The sequence below is a fragment of the Sardina pilchardus genome, chromosome 6 (genome assembly GCF_963854185.1).
Source record: "Sardina pilchardus chromosome 6, fSarPil1.1, whole genome shotgun sequence".
Lineage (NCBI taxonomy): Eukaryota > Metazoa > Chordata > Actinopteri > Clupeiformes > Clupeidae > Sardina > Sardina pilchardus.
In genome coordinates, this window is record NC_084999.1 from 6,166,280 (window position 1) to 6,180,953 (window position 14,674).

A 14,674-nucleotide genomic window follows, 5' to 3' on the forward strand; every position below is an offset into this window, starting at 1 on the left:
CATAATAGTGACCACATAAAAACATTTTTCTAGCTGTCTCTAAATATATGTAGAACAGAAATGCATTATATTATAGGCTAACCGATTTAAAAACTATTGAGTCACAATTTCTGGCCTGTTTGTTAAACTGCATATTTCCAATATTGTACCACTACACACGACCATTCAACTGACGAAACAGCCAAGCCGTTGTTCGTTCTTTTTGGTCTACGTTGAACGTGTGTTTTTAGCCGTAGTGACGTAAGGGCGCACCACACATCTTGCTGACGTGTAAGAAGGGAAGTAGTTGGCCACCTCTTCTCTTCATGTTAAATATTGGTTTACCGGTGACTAATGTGTGATGCATAACGTTGTCCGATTAATTTTGTCCAGAGCTGACGTTGGGTAGAAACTTACAGGTAAAATTCAACGCTGTCATTGATACGTTAGGTAGTTGGCAACGTTAGGAAGGGTTGTGAGTAAGCGATGCTAAGTTAGCTATCGATAGCAGTCGATAGCCAGGTAGCTTCTAACATTGTTTTGTGCATAGAACGTTGCTGTGATAGCTGTCTAATTTGCAGCTAAATGCTATTTCTTTATGACAGAATACACTACATGCATTTGAAATATGTTCATATGCTTACATTTCTTGAATAGTTGTAGTTATATACCTAGTTATATACCTAGGCTTTTGGCATTACTTAGCCGAAATTGCCAACTTAAACTGAAATGTTAATGTTTTGTTAGCTAGCTTAAACGTCAATATTAGCTGTGTCAGTAGTTCATTCAGCTGTTTGAAAGTCATTGTAACGTTAACGTTAAATCATTTGCAAGAGACACAAACGAATTTGGATCACGTCCCTTATTAATAGGGTTATCGTGATTGCTAAATCTGCACAGAGATGATATACTGTCTGATTTGGCCACCGTATGTACATTAGCCTATGTTGTTTATTGAAGGATTGCTCTGTCACACTTCCTAGCTCCAACCTACCATACTGTATGTCCCCTGTAGGCCCCTGATTATGCTTATGATGAAATAATGACCGTCGCTGCAATGAAGTATACATTAGATATTGTTTCATTTTGGGGACACGGGCAGTGTTGGTAATGCAACTGCACACGCAGACAGTGGTGGTCACAATGAAAAGACACATATGTTATCAGTTAAGCTCTTTGAAGCATGTTGTTTTTCTGCCTCAGTTCCTATTGTCGTGCCTATGGTAATCGTGACAATGCCTGCTAATCGTCTTTCACTTATGGATCTCTATGCAGACCAAGACTTGACATATCAGAAAGCCAAGTGCAGCCATGGGCAAGAGGAGAGTGCCTGATCTGTACCGAGCACCATTCCCTCTGTACACTGTTAAAGTTGACCGCAAATCTGGATTAGTTATTACTGCTGGAGGCGGCGGGGCATCCAAGACTGGAATAAAAAATGGGGTGGTAAGTGAACAAGAGATGAAAACCACACTGAATAATACAAACGTGGAATGATTCATGGATGTTTTCTGTATACATAGTTGGACCAGTTGTCGGGCAGTTTGTTAATTTGTTTGTTTGCGTGTTTGTTTGTTTGTTTGTTTACAGCATTTCCTGGGTTTGGAGTTGGTGGGCGGACAGCACAGTGCCACCCTGCTGCACTCCCATGACACCGAGACGCGTGCCACCATGAACATGGCGCTGGCTGATGAGGTCATCGCTGCTGGTCAAGATGGCAACTGCAGCCTGATGCGCTTCCGTCAACGTGCCGCCAAAGATGGACGCAAAGCTGGTACCAAAGATGGTGAGAAATCTGCAAGTGTCGTCTTGTGTGTATCTCCGCATTGTATATCTGTGCATTTCACCTCTGAATCTGTGTATATGCCAGCTCTGGACATCATCTCTGTGTCTGTATACTTTTGTACTGTACTTTTAGTACTTTATATCTGTGCATTTCAGTACTGCATAGTATCATCTGTGTCCCTCAGTAGTATGTAACGGTAGCCAGCTACCGTAGCTGTGCCGTACATTGTGTAATGTACACACTGCTCCCTCCCATTGCCTTCAGAGTTGTGCTAGTGAGAGAGTTAGCAGACTGGGCTTTTGGCTCGATTGCTAGCATGCTCGACTCACGATACGAGGTGCTGCTTTGTGGGTTCGAGTCTGAGAGACAGGGCTGAGCTGGCACAGATTACATACACTCTAAATGCTGTATCTGTGCTGCATTTCAGTACAGTTTATACATGTTTCAGTTTTGTCTGCATATCTCAGGTGTTACATAGATTTGTACTTCAGTACTGTCTATCTGCATACTTTAGTGCTATTTATCTGTGTATCCTACTTCAGTGCTGTCTATCTGCATATTTCAGTGCTGTCTACCTGTGTACTTCAGTGCTGCCTGTCTGCATACTTCAGTGCTGTCTATTTCTGTACTTCAGTGTTGTCTATAGTGTATCCTACATCAGTGTTGTCTATCTGTGTATCCTACATCAGTGTTGTCTATCTGTGTCTCCTACATCAGTACTGTCTTGTCTGTGTATCCCACAGCAGTACTGTCTATCTGTGTATCCTACATCAGTACTGTCTATCTGTGTATCCTACTTCAGTGTTGTCTATCTGTGTATCCTACTTCAGTACTGTCTATCTGTGTATCCTACATCAGTACTGTCTATCTGTGTATCCTACATCAGTACTGTCTATCTGTGTATCCTACTTCATTGTTGTCTGTCTGTGTATCCTACATCAGTACTGTCTATCTGTGCCTTTCAGGACCTAGTGCGGAACAGGGAGCGGCAAGGCGACGGGCCGGTGGCCGGGGCGACAAGACTGGAGCGGGGGACGTGTCGGAGATGAAGAACGAGACACTGCAGTTGTCCGTGGAGCAGATGGGCTCGGTGCAGTCCGATTACAACCCCCAGGACCCGCTCCAGAAGTGCGTGCGCTTCAGCGCCGACCTGAAGCTGCTGCTGGCTGGGGGCACCGATGGCCATATTCGCGTGTGGGAGGTGAGGAAGACAGGCCTATGTACCCGTAATTTCCCGACTATTAGCCGCGGCTTATACATTGATTTTGCAAAATTTCTTCCGCTATGAGGTTAATACAGGGGGCCAGTTAATGTGGTGTTAATATGGTTTTGTTTCTTTTGACTTGCATAAAACACTGTCCTGTGGCTTATACACAATGCGGCTTATATGCGGGAAATTACTGTAGACTACCACCTTGACCCTAACGCACTAGTCTGAAGTGTAGTCTGAAGTCTGACGTGTGTTAAGTGACTCCATGGTTTAGAACTCTTTTTTGTTTTTTAAGTATATTTTTTGGGGCTTTTATGCCTTTAATCAGATAGAACAGTAGAGAGAGACAGGAAGTGAGTGGGACGGAGAGTTGGGGTGGGATCCGGAAAGGACCACGGGGCGGGAATCAAACCCGGGTCGCCGGCGGTAATCAAACCCGGGTCACCATAGTTTAGAATTCTTCTTACTTTTAATGGAGCACAGCCCAAAGGCAGTGTCTGATGTGCATTGATTGAATTGCTCTATTTCTTGAGCATGACATCCATAGACACGAATATCGGAGCCAGCGCTCATTGGCCTGTACTTGTTATTGAAGTACAGTGTTACTTAAAATCCCAGACCACTACACAGGGGATCTGACGTTTCCTTCAGTATGTGGATATTCTCAGTACTACTCGGTGCTTCATGAAAACCTTTGAGCTCACTGCGGTCACTTACCGTTTGTCATGTCTCTGTTTCTCTGTTTTACGTTTGAAGTATCCTGACTTAAAGGAGAAGTATGCCTTCAAGGCGCATGAAGGTGAAATCGAAGACTTGGATATCAGCCCTGATAATAAGGTAATGAGTGCTACCCTGACTGTATACTTCCGTCTAACACGAACACCATTCAATTGCTTTGAAAAGCTTAACATTTTTACCATGTTGTCAGCTGCTTTGGTTAAAAAGCGTCAGCCAAATGTAGTGTAATGTAATGTAGTTAGATCATGAATCAATCAGTTTATGTGACTATAACTTGATGATGAAAACAATTGTGCAACTTGGTTAGATTTTTTTTAGATATGTTAAGTAAAAAATGAAAAAGACTAACTAGCAGACACTTTTCTAAAAAGGGTCATGTACTTGCAATGGAGGATTTAGGAAAAATTTTGAGGGGAAAGCCAAAAGCCCAAAAACCTCCATGACTCTGCTGGAGTGGTTTCAGCTTAGTTGTCGTATAAGACCGTGAGAGTCTGGGGCACACATGTTTTGTTTGTTTGTTTGTCACACTTGTTTGTTTGTTTTTTTATGCAGCACTTGGTAACTGTCGGGCGGGACTTTGCCTGTAGTGTGTGGTGTGGAGACCAGCTCGTCATGGGCCTGTGTTGGCATGACAACATCCCCAACATCACAGAGAAGACGTACCGCTATCAGTCCTGCAGGTGGGTGTGGAGCTTTTCAGTAAATTGTTGCCACATAATTTGTCAGTTGAAAGACAAACACGTTCTCAGGATGACAGAATCAGTAAAAGTTTGTATGCCATGCTCATTGATTTTCTATAAGGCCCTAGATTTGGAAAATGTGCAAAAATTGAGGGTCAAATAAACTTGTAAGTTTGTACCCATTTGATATGAATATGTTACTCTTTCTTTAAATGTAATGGATATATTATAAGACAAGGGAGGGGGGTTAATTCAATGCCTATTTATTCATCTCCCGCTCCAAAAAAGTAAAAGATTCTTGAACACCATGCGGCTGCTCTGAAATCTTTGGTCGATATATTGTATAGTATAGTATAGTCATTATATAGTAGGTCATGGAATTTTACGTTTGACTTTGAGTGGGAACCCTGAGTGTTATTAACGATTTGTATCTATCTACGAATGTTCAACATTGGCACTTTGTAACGCACCTCACATCTGATGCTCACACATTGCTGCAGAGCTTTATGGCTGAAGACTGAATGTGGCTGTGATGCTCACTGATACAGTAATTTCCCGCATATAAGCCGCAGGACAGTGTTTTATGCAAGTTAAAAGAAACAAAACCTTATTAACACCATATTTACTGCCCCCCTGTATTAACCTCATAGCTGAAGACATTTTGCAAAATCAATGTATAACCAAAGATCCTTAATTATTGACAAGATAGAGCAACGTAATGCATCTCTATGGAAGCAAAATTCGAACAGTTCCAGTCTGCTTAAAGGGGCGTGTTGCAAAGACGTCATAGTGGGATATCGATCTCTGTCAGATCGGCAAGCAGTTCAGTTCGAATGTTAGCAGGTCTGCTTAAAGGGGGATTTAGCCCCCCTCCCCCTTGTGAAGACAGAACGCGGAAACGATCGAACGTTTGCGCCTCTCGCTCCGCTTTAACCCTCTCTGGTATAACCCACGGCTAATAGTCGGGAAATTACGGGTACTGTACTATAACGGCAATACTGTATGTAGAAGGCATCTGGTTCAAGTTAAGTCATTAAGCGCCTCTGTGTGTTTGTTTTAGGTTTGGTAAAGTCCCAGACCAGAAGGATGCTTTGCGATTGTTTACAGTCCAGATACCTCACAAACGGGACCGTAAGCCACCACCCTGCTACCTCACTAAGTGGGATGGACAAGTCTTCCTGCCATTGCTCACCAAACCCTGTGGCAATGAGGTCATTTCCTGCCTAGATGTCAGGTGAGATTCATTAAATCATCATAAAGTATATTTTGGTTGATATAACGTATCTTTTTTAATTTATTGTTTGGCTTTAATGGTGATATAAGTATGCCATGTGTTTCACAGTGAATCAGGCACATTCCTTGGGCTTGGAACTGTCACAGGATCTGTAGCCGTACACATTGCCTTCTCCCTTCAGGTACAGACACACACACACACACACACACACATACACACAGACACACACACACAGACAGACACACAGACAGACACACAGACAGACACACAGACAGACAGACACACAGACAGACACACAGACAGACACACAGACAGACACACAGACAGACACACAGACAGACACACAGACAGACACACACACAGACACCCCCCCCCCCCCCCCCCCCCCAAGACCTTAACTCTCCTGTGTTGTTTGTGGTGCCTGCAGAGGTTGTACTATGTGCAGGAGTCCCATGGGATTGTTGTGACGGACCTTGCGTTCCTCCCCGAGTCGGGCAGAAGCCGAGCCGTCAAGGGAGACAACGAGGTGGCCTTGCTCAGCGTGGCCGTGGACAGCCGATGCCAGATGCACACCGTGCCAAACAGAAGTAAGGTTTCACTTGCATCATGCAGTCCACACACACACACACACACACACACACACACACACACACACACACACACACACACACACACGTCAGTTCTCATATTCATGATCTACAGCTATATTGTCCTCCAACTGATCATGGCCTACATTACATTGAGTAATATCAACAGCCTGGGGTGCACAGGGAGAACATGTTCATGCCTTGTTTCTCTGTGTCATCTTTCTCTGTGTGTTTAACGTGGAGTTGACCTCTCCCTCCCTCCTTGTGTCCTTGCAGGATCCTTCCCCCTGTGGGTGGTGCTGTTCCTGTGTGCGTTCATGGTGGTGGGGGTGCTACTGCTGCTTCAGCATCTCTTCCCAGGCTTCATCTAACAGGGCTGGCCGTGGGAGAGGCATCTCTGCCAGCCACTGCCGACTGGAATGGTGGTGGTGGTGGAGATGGTGGTGGTGATGAAGGGGCCTTTCCCAGGTTACAGTGGTGTTCCTTTGGGGCTGTTCTGCTCCAGTGGGGGGTTGGATCTGCCCCAGCAGTTGCAGTCCGGGTCATAACAGCCCCTCAGGACTTAGGAGAGACTGAGATGATGCCACAATCCATCCCACCCACCTGCACCTCACCACTGTTAGCACCCATCCCCCTTCCAAAAACAAAACAGGAATCGCAGTCGGTCCACCGGTTCATCTGCTGTGGGGAAATGTACCATGGCATGGACATAACAAGCAATGACATCTTATATCTACTGGGCTCTGACCTAACAGACCAGTTTCAACCAGAGTAATTTCTGTAAAGGAAACTGTGGACAGAAGTAAAGGGACTTATGTAAACGTAAACATTGTGTAATTGCTCGTAATCGATGTCTGCTGCTAAACCTTCCCCCTCTTCCCAGAAAAAAAGACATGACATGTCGTCCTGCATAGGATAATCTTCCGAGGAACATTTTGAAAACAGTTGAGCAGACGATGACTCCGATGAGATTTTGTAGGCCAGCTTTTTTATGCACGCTTCATACATTTAAATCAGGCCCCTATCCAAATGTGAATGTGAAAGTGAAGATTACTTGCCCCCCCTTAACCCAAACAAAAACCTCAGGAACTTTACTTTTAACTGCTAAATTTGAGTTGTACTTAGTACTTCCAGCAAATCATTTTGAAATGAGCTTATGAACTCGCCTGACCTGCTTGAAGTTCTTCAGGTGATGAAGCTTACAATGTAATGATGCACAGTGGGGAGGTAACACCCATTGCCTGTTTTTATGGTAGATATTTAAGACAAATGTAAAATAATATACATATAATTTGAAATCACTGTTTTGCAGTCTGTCTTGTTTGTCCTTATTGAATGTGCTATGTGGAAAATAACACAGAAGATTGTGTCATTGTCTAACATTGGGTGCCTCTCATGCAGCGTTTATACGTCCTCCCTCGCTCCTCGGGCCTCGATCCTCACTGATCTACATAAAGAAAGATAGAAGAAGGGATAGACTATCCCATTGTTGCCGCCCCATCATTCTTTATGTAGATCAGTGAGGATCGAGGCCCGAGGAGCGAGGGAGGACGTATAAACGCTGCATGAGAGGCTCCTGTAGTCTTCAATAGGAGAGGAAATCAAGAGAGCATCAACAGAGACAAATGTCTCTGTAGGGATACATACTTATCCTGTAGGGGGCAGCATAGATTGTGTTGCAATTTGCACATTATATGGATTGAACATAGTCTGGCTAAAACTCTTTTAAGATTGAACATTAGTCTGGGGAGTCTGCGTTTTATTTCTACTGCACAAGAGACGTGATTAATGGACATAGTTCAAATGACTCTGTACGCTTGGATAGTCCTTCAACCAATCAGACCAACTGGATAAGCCAATTTGTGATTGGACCCAGCAAATGTGGACAGGAAGCAGGAGAGATACAGTAGATGTGCAGGTTTCCAGCCTGAGCTGCAGGGCGAAATTCAAATCGCCGGCAGATCAGACTGGGTTTACCCAGCCAAGATTGAACAGTGAAGACCTGACCCTTTTTGAAAGATCCTTAGAGTTGATATATTTTAAATACATGGAGGTGCCAAACAGGTGACACAAATGTGTCAAACAGTGGTCTGCATGCTGCAATTGCTCCACAATTATAAACTGCATCAGTTTAAAACGTAGCAACGTTTCAGTCACACTCCTCCTGTTACCCACATGCCTAGATCCAGGGTGATCGAGACGTTGCTATGTTTATTTTTCTTCTTAAATAATACCGTTTATATTTTTGGAGCTGTGTGCACTGCAGAACACCGTTCTTCCTAGCGGAACCTTTGTCGCCAAGTTCGCCTGTTTGAGTGTCGGAACATTTTCAGAGTTACTCCGAGAAAACATGGCGACGTCCGTGGGGAAGCCACGCGTGAGTGTAGAGGAGTTGGAAGGTAAACGTTTATTGTTTATATTGAACAACACGTCTAGTCTAAAATAACAGAAGTGATTTGTTCTTGATGTGTGATATTTTATCGTACTATTAAGTGCGGATTTAACTTTTTAGCTATGCGGGAGTTATGTGTCTTGTGTCTAGCTAACGGCATTTAGCTAGCTAACTACGTGGTTCTACGTTAGTCATGTCAGTCTGGCTTAATGAAATCTACAGTAATTCCGTGCGGTATCACGTGTAAGAATGAATGAATGGCTTGTGTAAAGAGGGCTGAAGATTTTTGTCACTATGCTAACTTTAAGTAAAGTTGGGTGACACGTTATTGTGTGCGTATAATTGATGCTAATAATAACATCTGTTGTGTTTCCAAACGTGACAGTAAACATGTGATGGCAATTTCCATGCCTCTCTGCTGAAAGCTTTCATGAAAACATTAGATTTTGTTGTATCTGACATGTACTTAGTTGCCACATGTATTAAATAACGACATAGGCATGAACAGATATCGAGAGTGAAGTCGTCGATTTTCCCATGTTTGAGCTTGCCGGATGATCAGCAGCATGCAGTATCCCTTAGAACATTGTTTTACTGGTCAACAACTCTTTTGATGAGCAGCCTACTCTACTCAAAGCCATATGATGGTGTCCTAGATTTAAACCAAGTCGTTTTTGATTTCCGAGGGTTGTCTTACAAATCCATCAACATCAACATGCTGACAAACTTATGAAGTGAAAACCTTACTCAAGAAAGAGAAAACCTTACTCAATATAGCTGTTGGAGAATAAGTGTAATACAATAGTCGTAGCAGATGCGTGTTGTAAGACAGCTGACAGCTCCTTAACATGTTTTACATGTTGTATGTAGATTCAAAAGATGACGTGGAGGCGTTAGAAGATGGTGGAAGTGAGGGGGCAGACTCTGACGAAGAGGAGGGAGACTCTGGTGAAGAGGGAGATGAAGATGGAACAGATGGCGAAGGGAGCGAGGCCGATGAAGAGGACACTGGCGCGAGTGGTGATGATGACGATGATGAGGCAGCGGAGGAAGGGAGTGATGAAGACGAGGGAGGTGAAGAAGAGCAGGCTGACAGCAACCCAAATGCTGGCTGGGCCGACGTCATGGCCAAGATCCTGCAGAAGGAAACGCCCAACAGCAAGCCCGTGATCCTCCAGAAGAATAAACAGCTGGAGAAGAGCAAGGAGAAGGCCAAGAAGGAGATGCTGGAACGCAAGGGGCAGGTAGGAACAGAACCTCCACTGGCAATCTGGATTTTAGTCACCTCTGCGCCGCTTGGTTCAGTGTAGTGCTGCCACTAACGACTAATTTTCTAACGATCAATCTTTCGACTAATTTTTTGATTAGTCGACTAATCTAAACGGCTATTTTTAGTAATTGGCGTTGACTAATTTTCATAATCGATTAGTTCGAATACGTCGACTAATCGCGGCAGCACTAGTTCATTGTCTGGATAAGACATAAATGTCTTGTATTTCATGTAATCATAAAATCTAGCACAGTTTTCCTGTTGTAATTATTACTGGGAGACAAAATTGACATGTAGGTTTTCTATCTTTGTGTTATGAGAAGAGTTATTGTTTAATATCTAGTCTCTGAGCCAGTCCAGGCTTCAGTGCATTATTTTGAACTTTAATCTGATGTGCATGAAATGTGAACAGGTAGAATTGTCTACTGAGAAAGATAATGTTATAAAGTGAAGTGACTGTTTGGACAGATTGACAAGCGGAAAGCGTGGGAGATGTTGGGTCGGGTAAAGCCGGACGTAGTCAAGGACCGGGAGATTGAGAAGGGCCTACAGAGAACTTCCACCAGGTATGGAGCGAAGGAACACACTTTGGATTTGTTGTTATTAGAACGTTTTTAAAGGAACACACTTCGGATGTGTTGTTATTAGAAATGTTTACTTGTTCTTTAAAGGAACACAATGCAGTTATTTTGCTGTGATCCCTATAATACAGGGAGCTCTGACATTTCTTGCACTCACTCAGAATGCTTGGTATTGTATGTTATGATATATAATGTGGCAGGGAAATGATCAATGACAATGTAACTGGATACAGAGGCACACTCAGGTTTCCACACACTGGAGGCTTTGGAGTATACTCGCACATGGTTGCGTATACTCTATATGCTCCTCCCACTCAACTTGCACCCTGGGAAGTGGGGTTTGTATGATTGGATTAGTGAACATGTCTCTCTCTCTCTCTCTCTCTCTCTCTCTCTCTCTCTCTCTCTCTCTCTCTCTCTCTCTCTCTCTCTCTCTCTCTCTCTCTCTGTGTGTGTGTGTGTGTGTGTGTGTGTGTGTCTCACAGGGGTGTGGTGCAGCTGTTCAACGCTGTGCGGAAGCACCAGAAGGACGTGGACGAGAAGGTGAAGGAGGCGGGCGGCTCCGAGAGGAAGAAGTCCAAGATCCTGGCCACCGTCTCCAAGAGGGACTTCATCAACGTGCTGCGCGGCACAGAGGGCGCTGCCGAGTCTGCCAAAGCAGTCAAGACAGAGGTGTGTGTGTGTGTGTGTGTGCGCGCAATGTCCTTTCAACTCGTGTGTGTGTGTGTGTGTGCGTGCACTCGCAATGTCCTTTCAACTCTCTATGCCTTGTGTGTGTGTGTGTGTGTGTGTGGACCTTTCAACTCTCCATTCCCTGTGTGTGTGTGCACTGTCCTTTCAACTCTCCGTGCCCTCCCCTATTCTGCCTTTCACTCTGCAATCACCTTTTCTATTCGTCTGCTTTGTCTTCTCTGTTCATTCCTCCTTTCTCCTCTTCTGTCCTCTTTTCTTTTCCTCTCTCTCTTCCTCACCTCTCCTAGCCCTCGGCTTTCCCACTCTCTCGTGTCCTCTCTGACACACCGGCCCAAAATAGCTAACTATCAGTCAGGATGCAGGCGACAGATCAGGTACATGCAACAAATTTAGCTGACTTGTCCTGAATCGTTTCCCTCACATTAAGTCTGCCTTGAATACTATGGCTGTGCCATTGTGTTTTCACTTGATACTTTGCTGTCACTTTTGGGGATGGATAAAAATGGAAATGTTTTCAAGATTGGTTCAAAAGATATCTGCAGAATGCATGACTCTAATTGTTATCTATCGGAATGATCCTCAAACATAAAGTCTGGACATAATCCCATGGCAGGGTTGGCCTCTCTCTCTCTCTCTCTCTCTTTCTCTCTCTCTCTCTCACACACACAGGAATCTAAAGATAAGCAGGGAGAACAGTACCAGTGAGATGGTCTATAGGTCAAAGGTCGCTATATATATAGATTCCAGAGAGGGCTTAAAATGATAGAGTTCATTATGGAATGTCCCCAGTACCATGTTTTTCCATAGACTACCCAAACGTTGATGGAAATTGTAGTTTCCCATGAGCTAACTGTAGTGAGTTGGCATGTTGTACCGCAGTGCACTCTCGTCAACTAGATAATTTAGTGTAAGGGGCCAATCTTAGCGGTTTTAAGTCAGTCCAAGTCTTTTTCTAGTCTTGGTGTTACGACATTATCGAACATATTTGATATTATCGCAAATCTTGTAGTCGTTGCTCATTCAAATAATGACGTGAACAATATAATGGTGACCCCTCCCCAACACCAAACAGGAAGGGGCAATGTAGGCAACAGTTATATGTAGCCTATATGATTATTTGTTCTTATGAATTATTAGCAACTCCATAACGGTTAGGGCAAAGCCTTCGATATATCAAAGTTGCGACACTTCCATTGACTCCCGTGTACAAACAATGGCGGCACATCCGGTATGTCAGGGTCGTTGAAAGGAACTATTCCATTGAGAATGAATGAATATCTCAGGTGTTATAATAAGACTTTTCTACCTGATTTATGGTCGTGTGCATAATAATGCATTTTCATTGAGTAATATATGTATGTGGAAATGCAGTTTATAGTAATTTTCATTGAGTATTTACCGTAAATATTAATGCGATTGCTGCTGTCAATCCCGTAGTAAACCAGGGACCGAGGGAACTGCTGAGTCTACCCACTAACCACGTGACCGCTCTAATCTGGCTTTAACATGGAAGTCAACGGCTGTCGCAACTTTGAGATATCGATGGCTTTGGGTTAGGGATGTCACACATGAAACAATGCTGCAGAAACAAGAAAATATGACGTTGATATGATTAGGCTGTCGTTTGGGTTTCCGTTGATATCTAGTGCACGATGGGAAATTATTTAAAGGAATCTAGTTGCAGTCTTGTAAATAGTGACCCTGCAAGATCCTCAGTCCTTCCAAAATCATAGTCTGTGACTAAAAACTCAATGACTTGTTTTAAAATGTGAGAGGGTTGCAGATTGCAGTCTTTCAAAAATCTTTTCCAAATCTTTACAAAGTCTTTCAGTGTAAAGAAATGGAATGTATTTAAAGGAGATTTGAAAAGATTTTTTCAATGTGTAATTCTGATTTATTGCCACTAGATGGCACTAACCGACTATAAAATCTACAGCTCTGATGAATTAGTTCGCTAGTCAGAAGCTGAACTTCCATACACCTAAATGCGCTGCTCAAATAAGGTGTCATTCAAGATCACATTTGTTACTCAGATTATACAACACATTTGTATACTACACAAATCCTTATTTTTATTTGACATATTTTTGAAGTGTATAGACTTCTTCTGTATATATGTTGACCATCTCTTTGCTAATCCTCAGGCCAGTGAGGCGTCCGAGGGGAAGCCTGCGTGGAGCGTCCTGCGTGACGACTACATGATGGGCGCCTCCATGAAGGACTGGGACAAGGAGAGCGACGAGGAGCCTGGACAGGGCCAGGAGGGAGAGGGGGGCGATTACAACAGCGAGTCGGACTAAAGCCCCCCTGTCAGTGGCGCCCCTGTATGCTTTTATTGTTGATACAGTGGAGACAGATCATGCTGGTTTTTACATTTGTGCATCAAACAAATGTGACCGTTGTTACCGTGAAGTTGTGAGGATTGATCTGAAGAACAGAGAATACGGTCTGACCATCTGAAGCGATTTCAACAACCTGTGGAGAGGGGGAGATAATGTTGACGGAGCTTTTTCTGTCAGTCTTCTGTAAAAGAGAAGGACTATGCCGGAAAGCCTGAAACCTGGTTGATACAACACCGGGGTGTGTGTATGTGTGTGGGGGATTTATCTCTTTACGATCACCTGGTCATCTAGACATGTTTCGGGCCATTTAGGTCTCTGACAGTTGTAAGAGGATTGTTAGTACTTTTGGGACATATTACCAAAGCATATGTTAATATCTGTGTAAATAGTAACTTTTTGCAAAAAGTAACAGGCAACACTGTGGCATGGTTTTTTTTTTGTATGCTTTGATGTATAAATGCTAAACATTTGAATTGTTGTTTTGAATCAAGAAATTGTTGTTTCGAATCAATTGTTGACATAAATCAAACAAGATTTTTTTAATCAAGAAAACCTGAACTGTTGTTTGAAGTAATTTGAAGCCCCTTCTCAAGAAAGGAAGCCCCTACAAAAACAAAGATTGTACATGAAATTATATTTCACATGATGCTCACTCAGTGTGTTGAATAGCTTCTAAACCCTCTGTTATCAGTGACTTTGTGCTTGGGGGAGGTGATCTATTTCGTACCACAAACAAATATTGAAAACCAAATAAGACAATACAGCTGAATGGAATCAGATTAAATGGAGTGAGAATGTGCTCCTGAGAATCTCTGCTTGATTCCAAGTCTGATTCACCAGGCAGCTCTTCCTCTACTCCTGAAGGGTACCACCTATCTATGGGTGCCTCTCAACATGCCTCCTCGATCCTCGAGGGGCGTTCCCACTGATCTATAACTAACATTGGATAGACTATCCCATTGTTCCCCCCCCATCATTCTTTATGTAGATGAGTGAGGATCGAGGCCCGAGGAGCGAGGGAGGACGTATAAACGCTGCATGAGAGGCACCTCATGTCTATGGTACCACCGTCATGCACTAAACTTGCTCCACCCACTCAGGAAGTCCTCAGCCAATAGAACTCCTACTCAGATTATCAGTTTATCAGATCTATGGGCGCCTCTCAACATCTCTCCTCGATCC

The 14,674-nt window shown here is 43.5% G+C and overlaps 2 protein-coding genes across 2 annotated transcripts; both read left to right on the forward strand.

Annotated features, from left to right (window-relative positions):
* The first annotated feature begins 263 nt into the window (after positions 1-263).
* On the forward strand, positions 264-7,512 carry preb (prolactin regulatory element binding). Its single transcript, XM_062538220.1, has 10 exons — positions 264-398; positions 1,255-1,425; positions 1,570-1,765; positions 2,731-2,966; positions 3,732-3,812; positions 4,266-4,393; positions 5,454-5,627; positions 5,736-5,808; positions 6,055-6,214; positions 6,491-7,512. Exons 2-10 carry the CDS (start codon positions 1,291-1,293, stop codon positions 6,583-6,585), a joined length of 1,278 nt encoding a protein of 425 aa, XP_062394204.1. The 5' UTR covers positions 264-398; positions 1,255-1,290; the 3' UTR covers positions 6,586-7,512.
* Positions 7,513-8,491: 979 nt separating this feature from the next.
* rrp15 (ribosomal RNA processing 15 homolog) lies at positions 8,492-14,044 on the forward strand. The gene is made up of 5 exons (XM_062538230.1): positions 8,492-8,613; positions 9,477-9,850; positions 10,345-10,442; positions 10,943-11,129; positions 13,295-14,044. The coding sequence occupies exons 1-5, from the start codon at positions 8,565-8,567 to the stop codon at positions 13,448-13,450; spliced, it is 864 nt and encodes a 287-aa protein (XP_062394214.1). The 5' UTR covers positions 8,492-8,564; the 3' UTR covers positions 13,451-14,044.
* The last annotated feature ends 630 nt before the right edge of the window (positions 14,045-14,674 follow it).

Excerpts from the sequence above, each read along its gene's own strand:
- rrp15 (XM_062538230.1), top strand. The coding sequence starts at position 8,565 with ATGGCGACGTCCGTGGGGAAGCCACGCGTGAGTGTAGAGGAGTTGGAA. Across the intron at positions 10,443-10,942 it reads CTACAGAGAACTTCCACCAG|GGGTGTGGTGCAGCTGTTCA; the intron begins GTATGGAGCGAA and ends TGTGTCTCACAG. Across the intron at positions 11,130-13,294 it reads CCAAAGCAGTCAAGACAGAG|GCCAGTGAGGCGTCCGAGGG; the intron begins GTGTGTGTGTGT and ends GCTAATCCTCAG.
- preb (XM_062538220.1), top strand. The coding sequence starts at position 1,291 with ATGGGCAAGAGGAGAGTGCCTGATCTGTACCGAGCACCATTCCCTCTG. Across the intron at positions 4,394-5,453 it reads TACCGCTATCAGTCCTGCAG|GTTTGGTAAAGTCCCAGACC; the intron begins GTGGGTGTGGAG and ends TGTTTGTTTTAG. Across the intron at positions 5,809-6,054 it reads ACATTGCCTTCTCCCTTCAG|AGGTTGTACTATGTGCAGGA; the intron begins GTACAGACACAC and ends TGGTGCCTGCAG.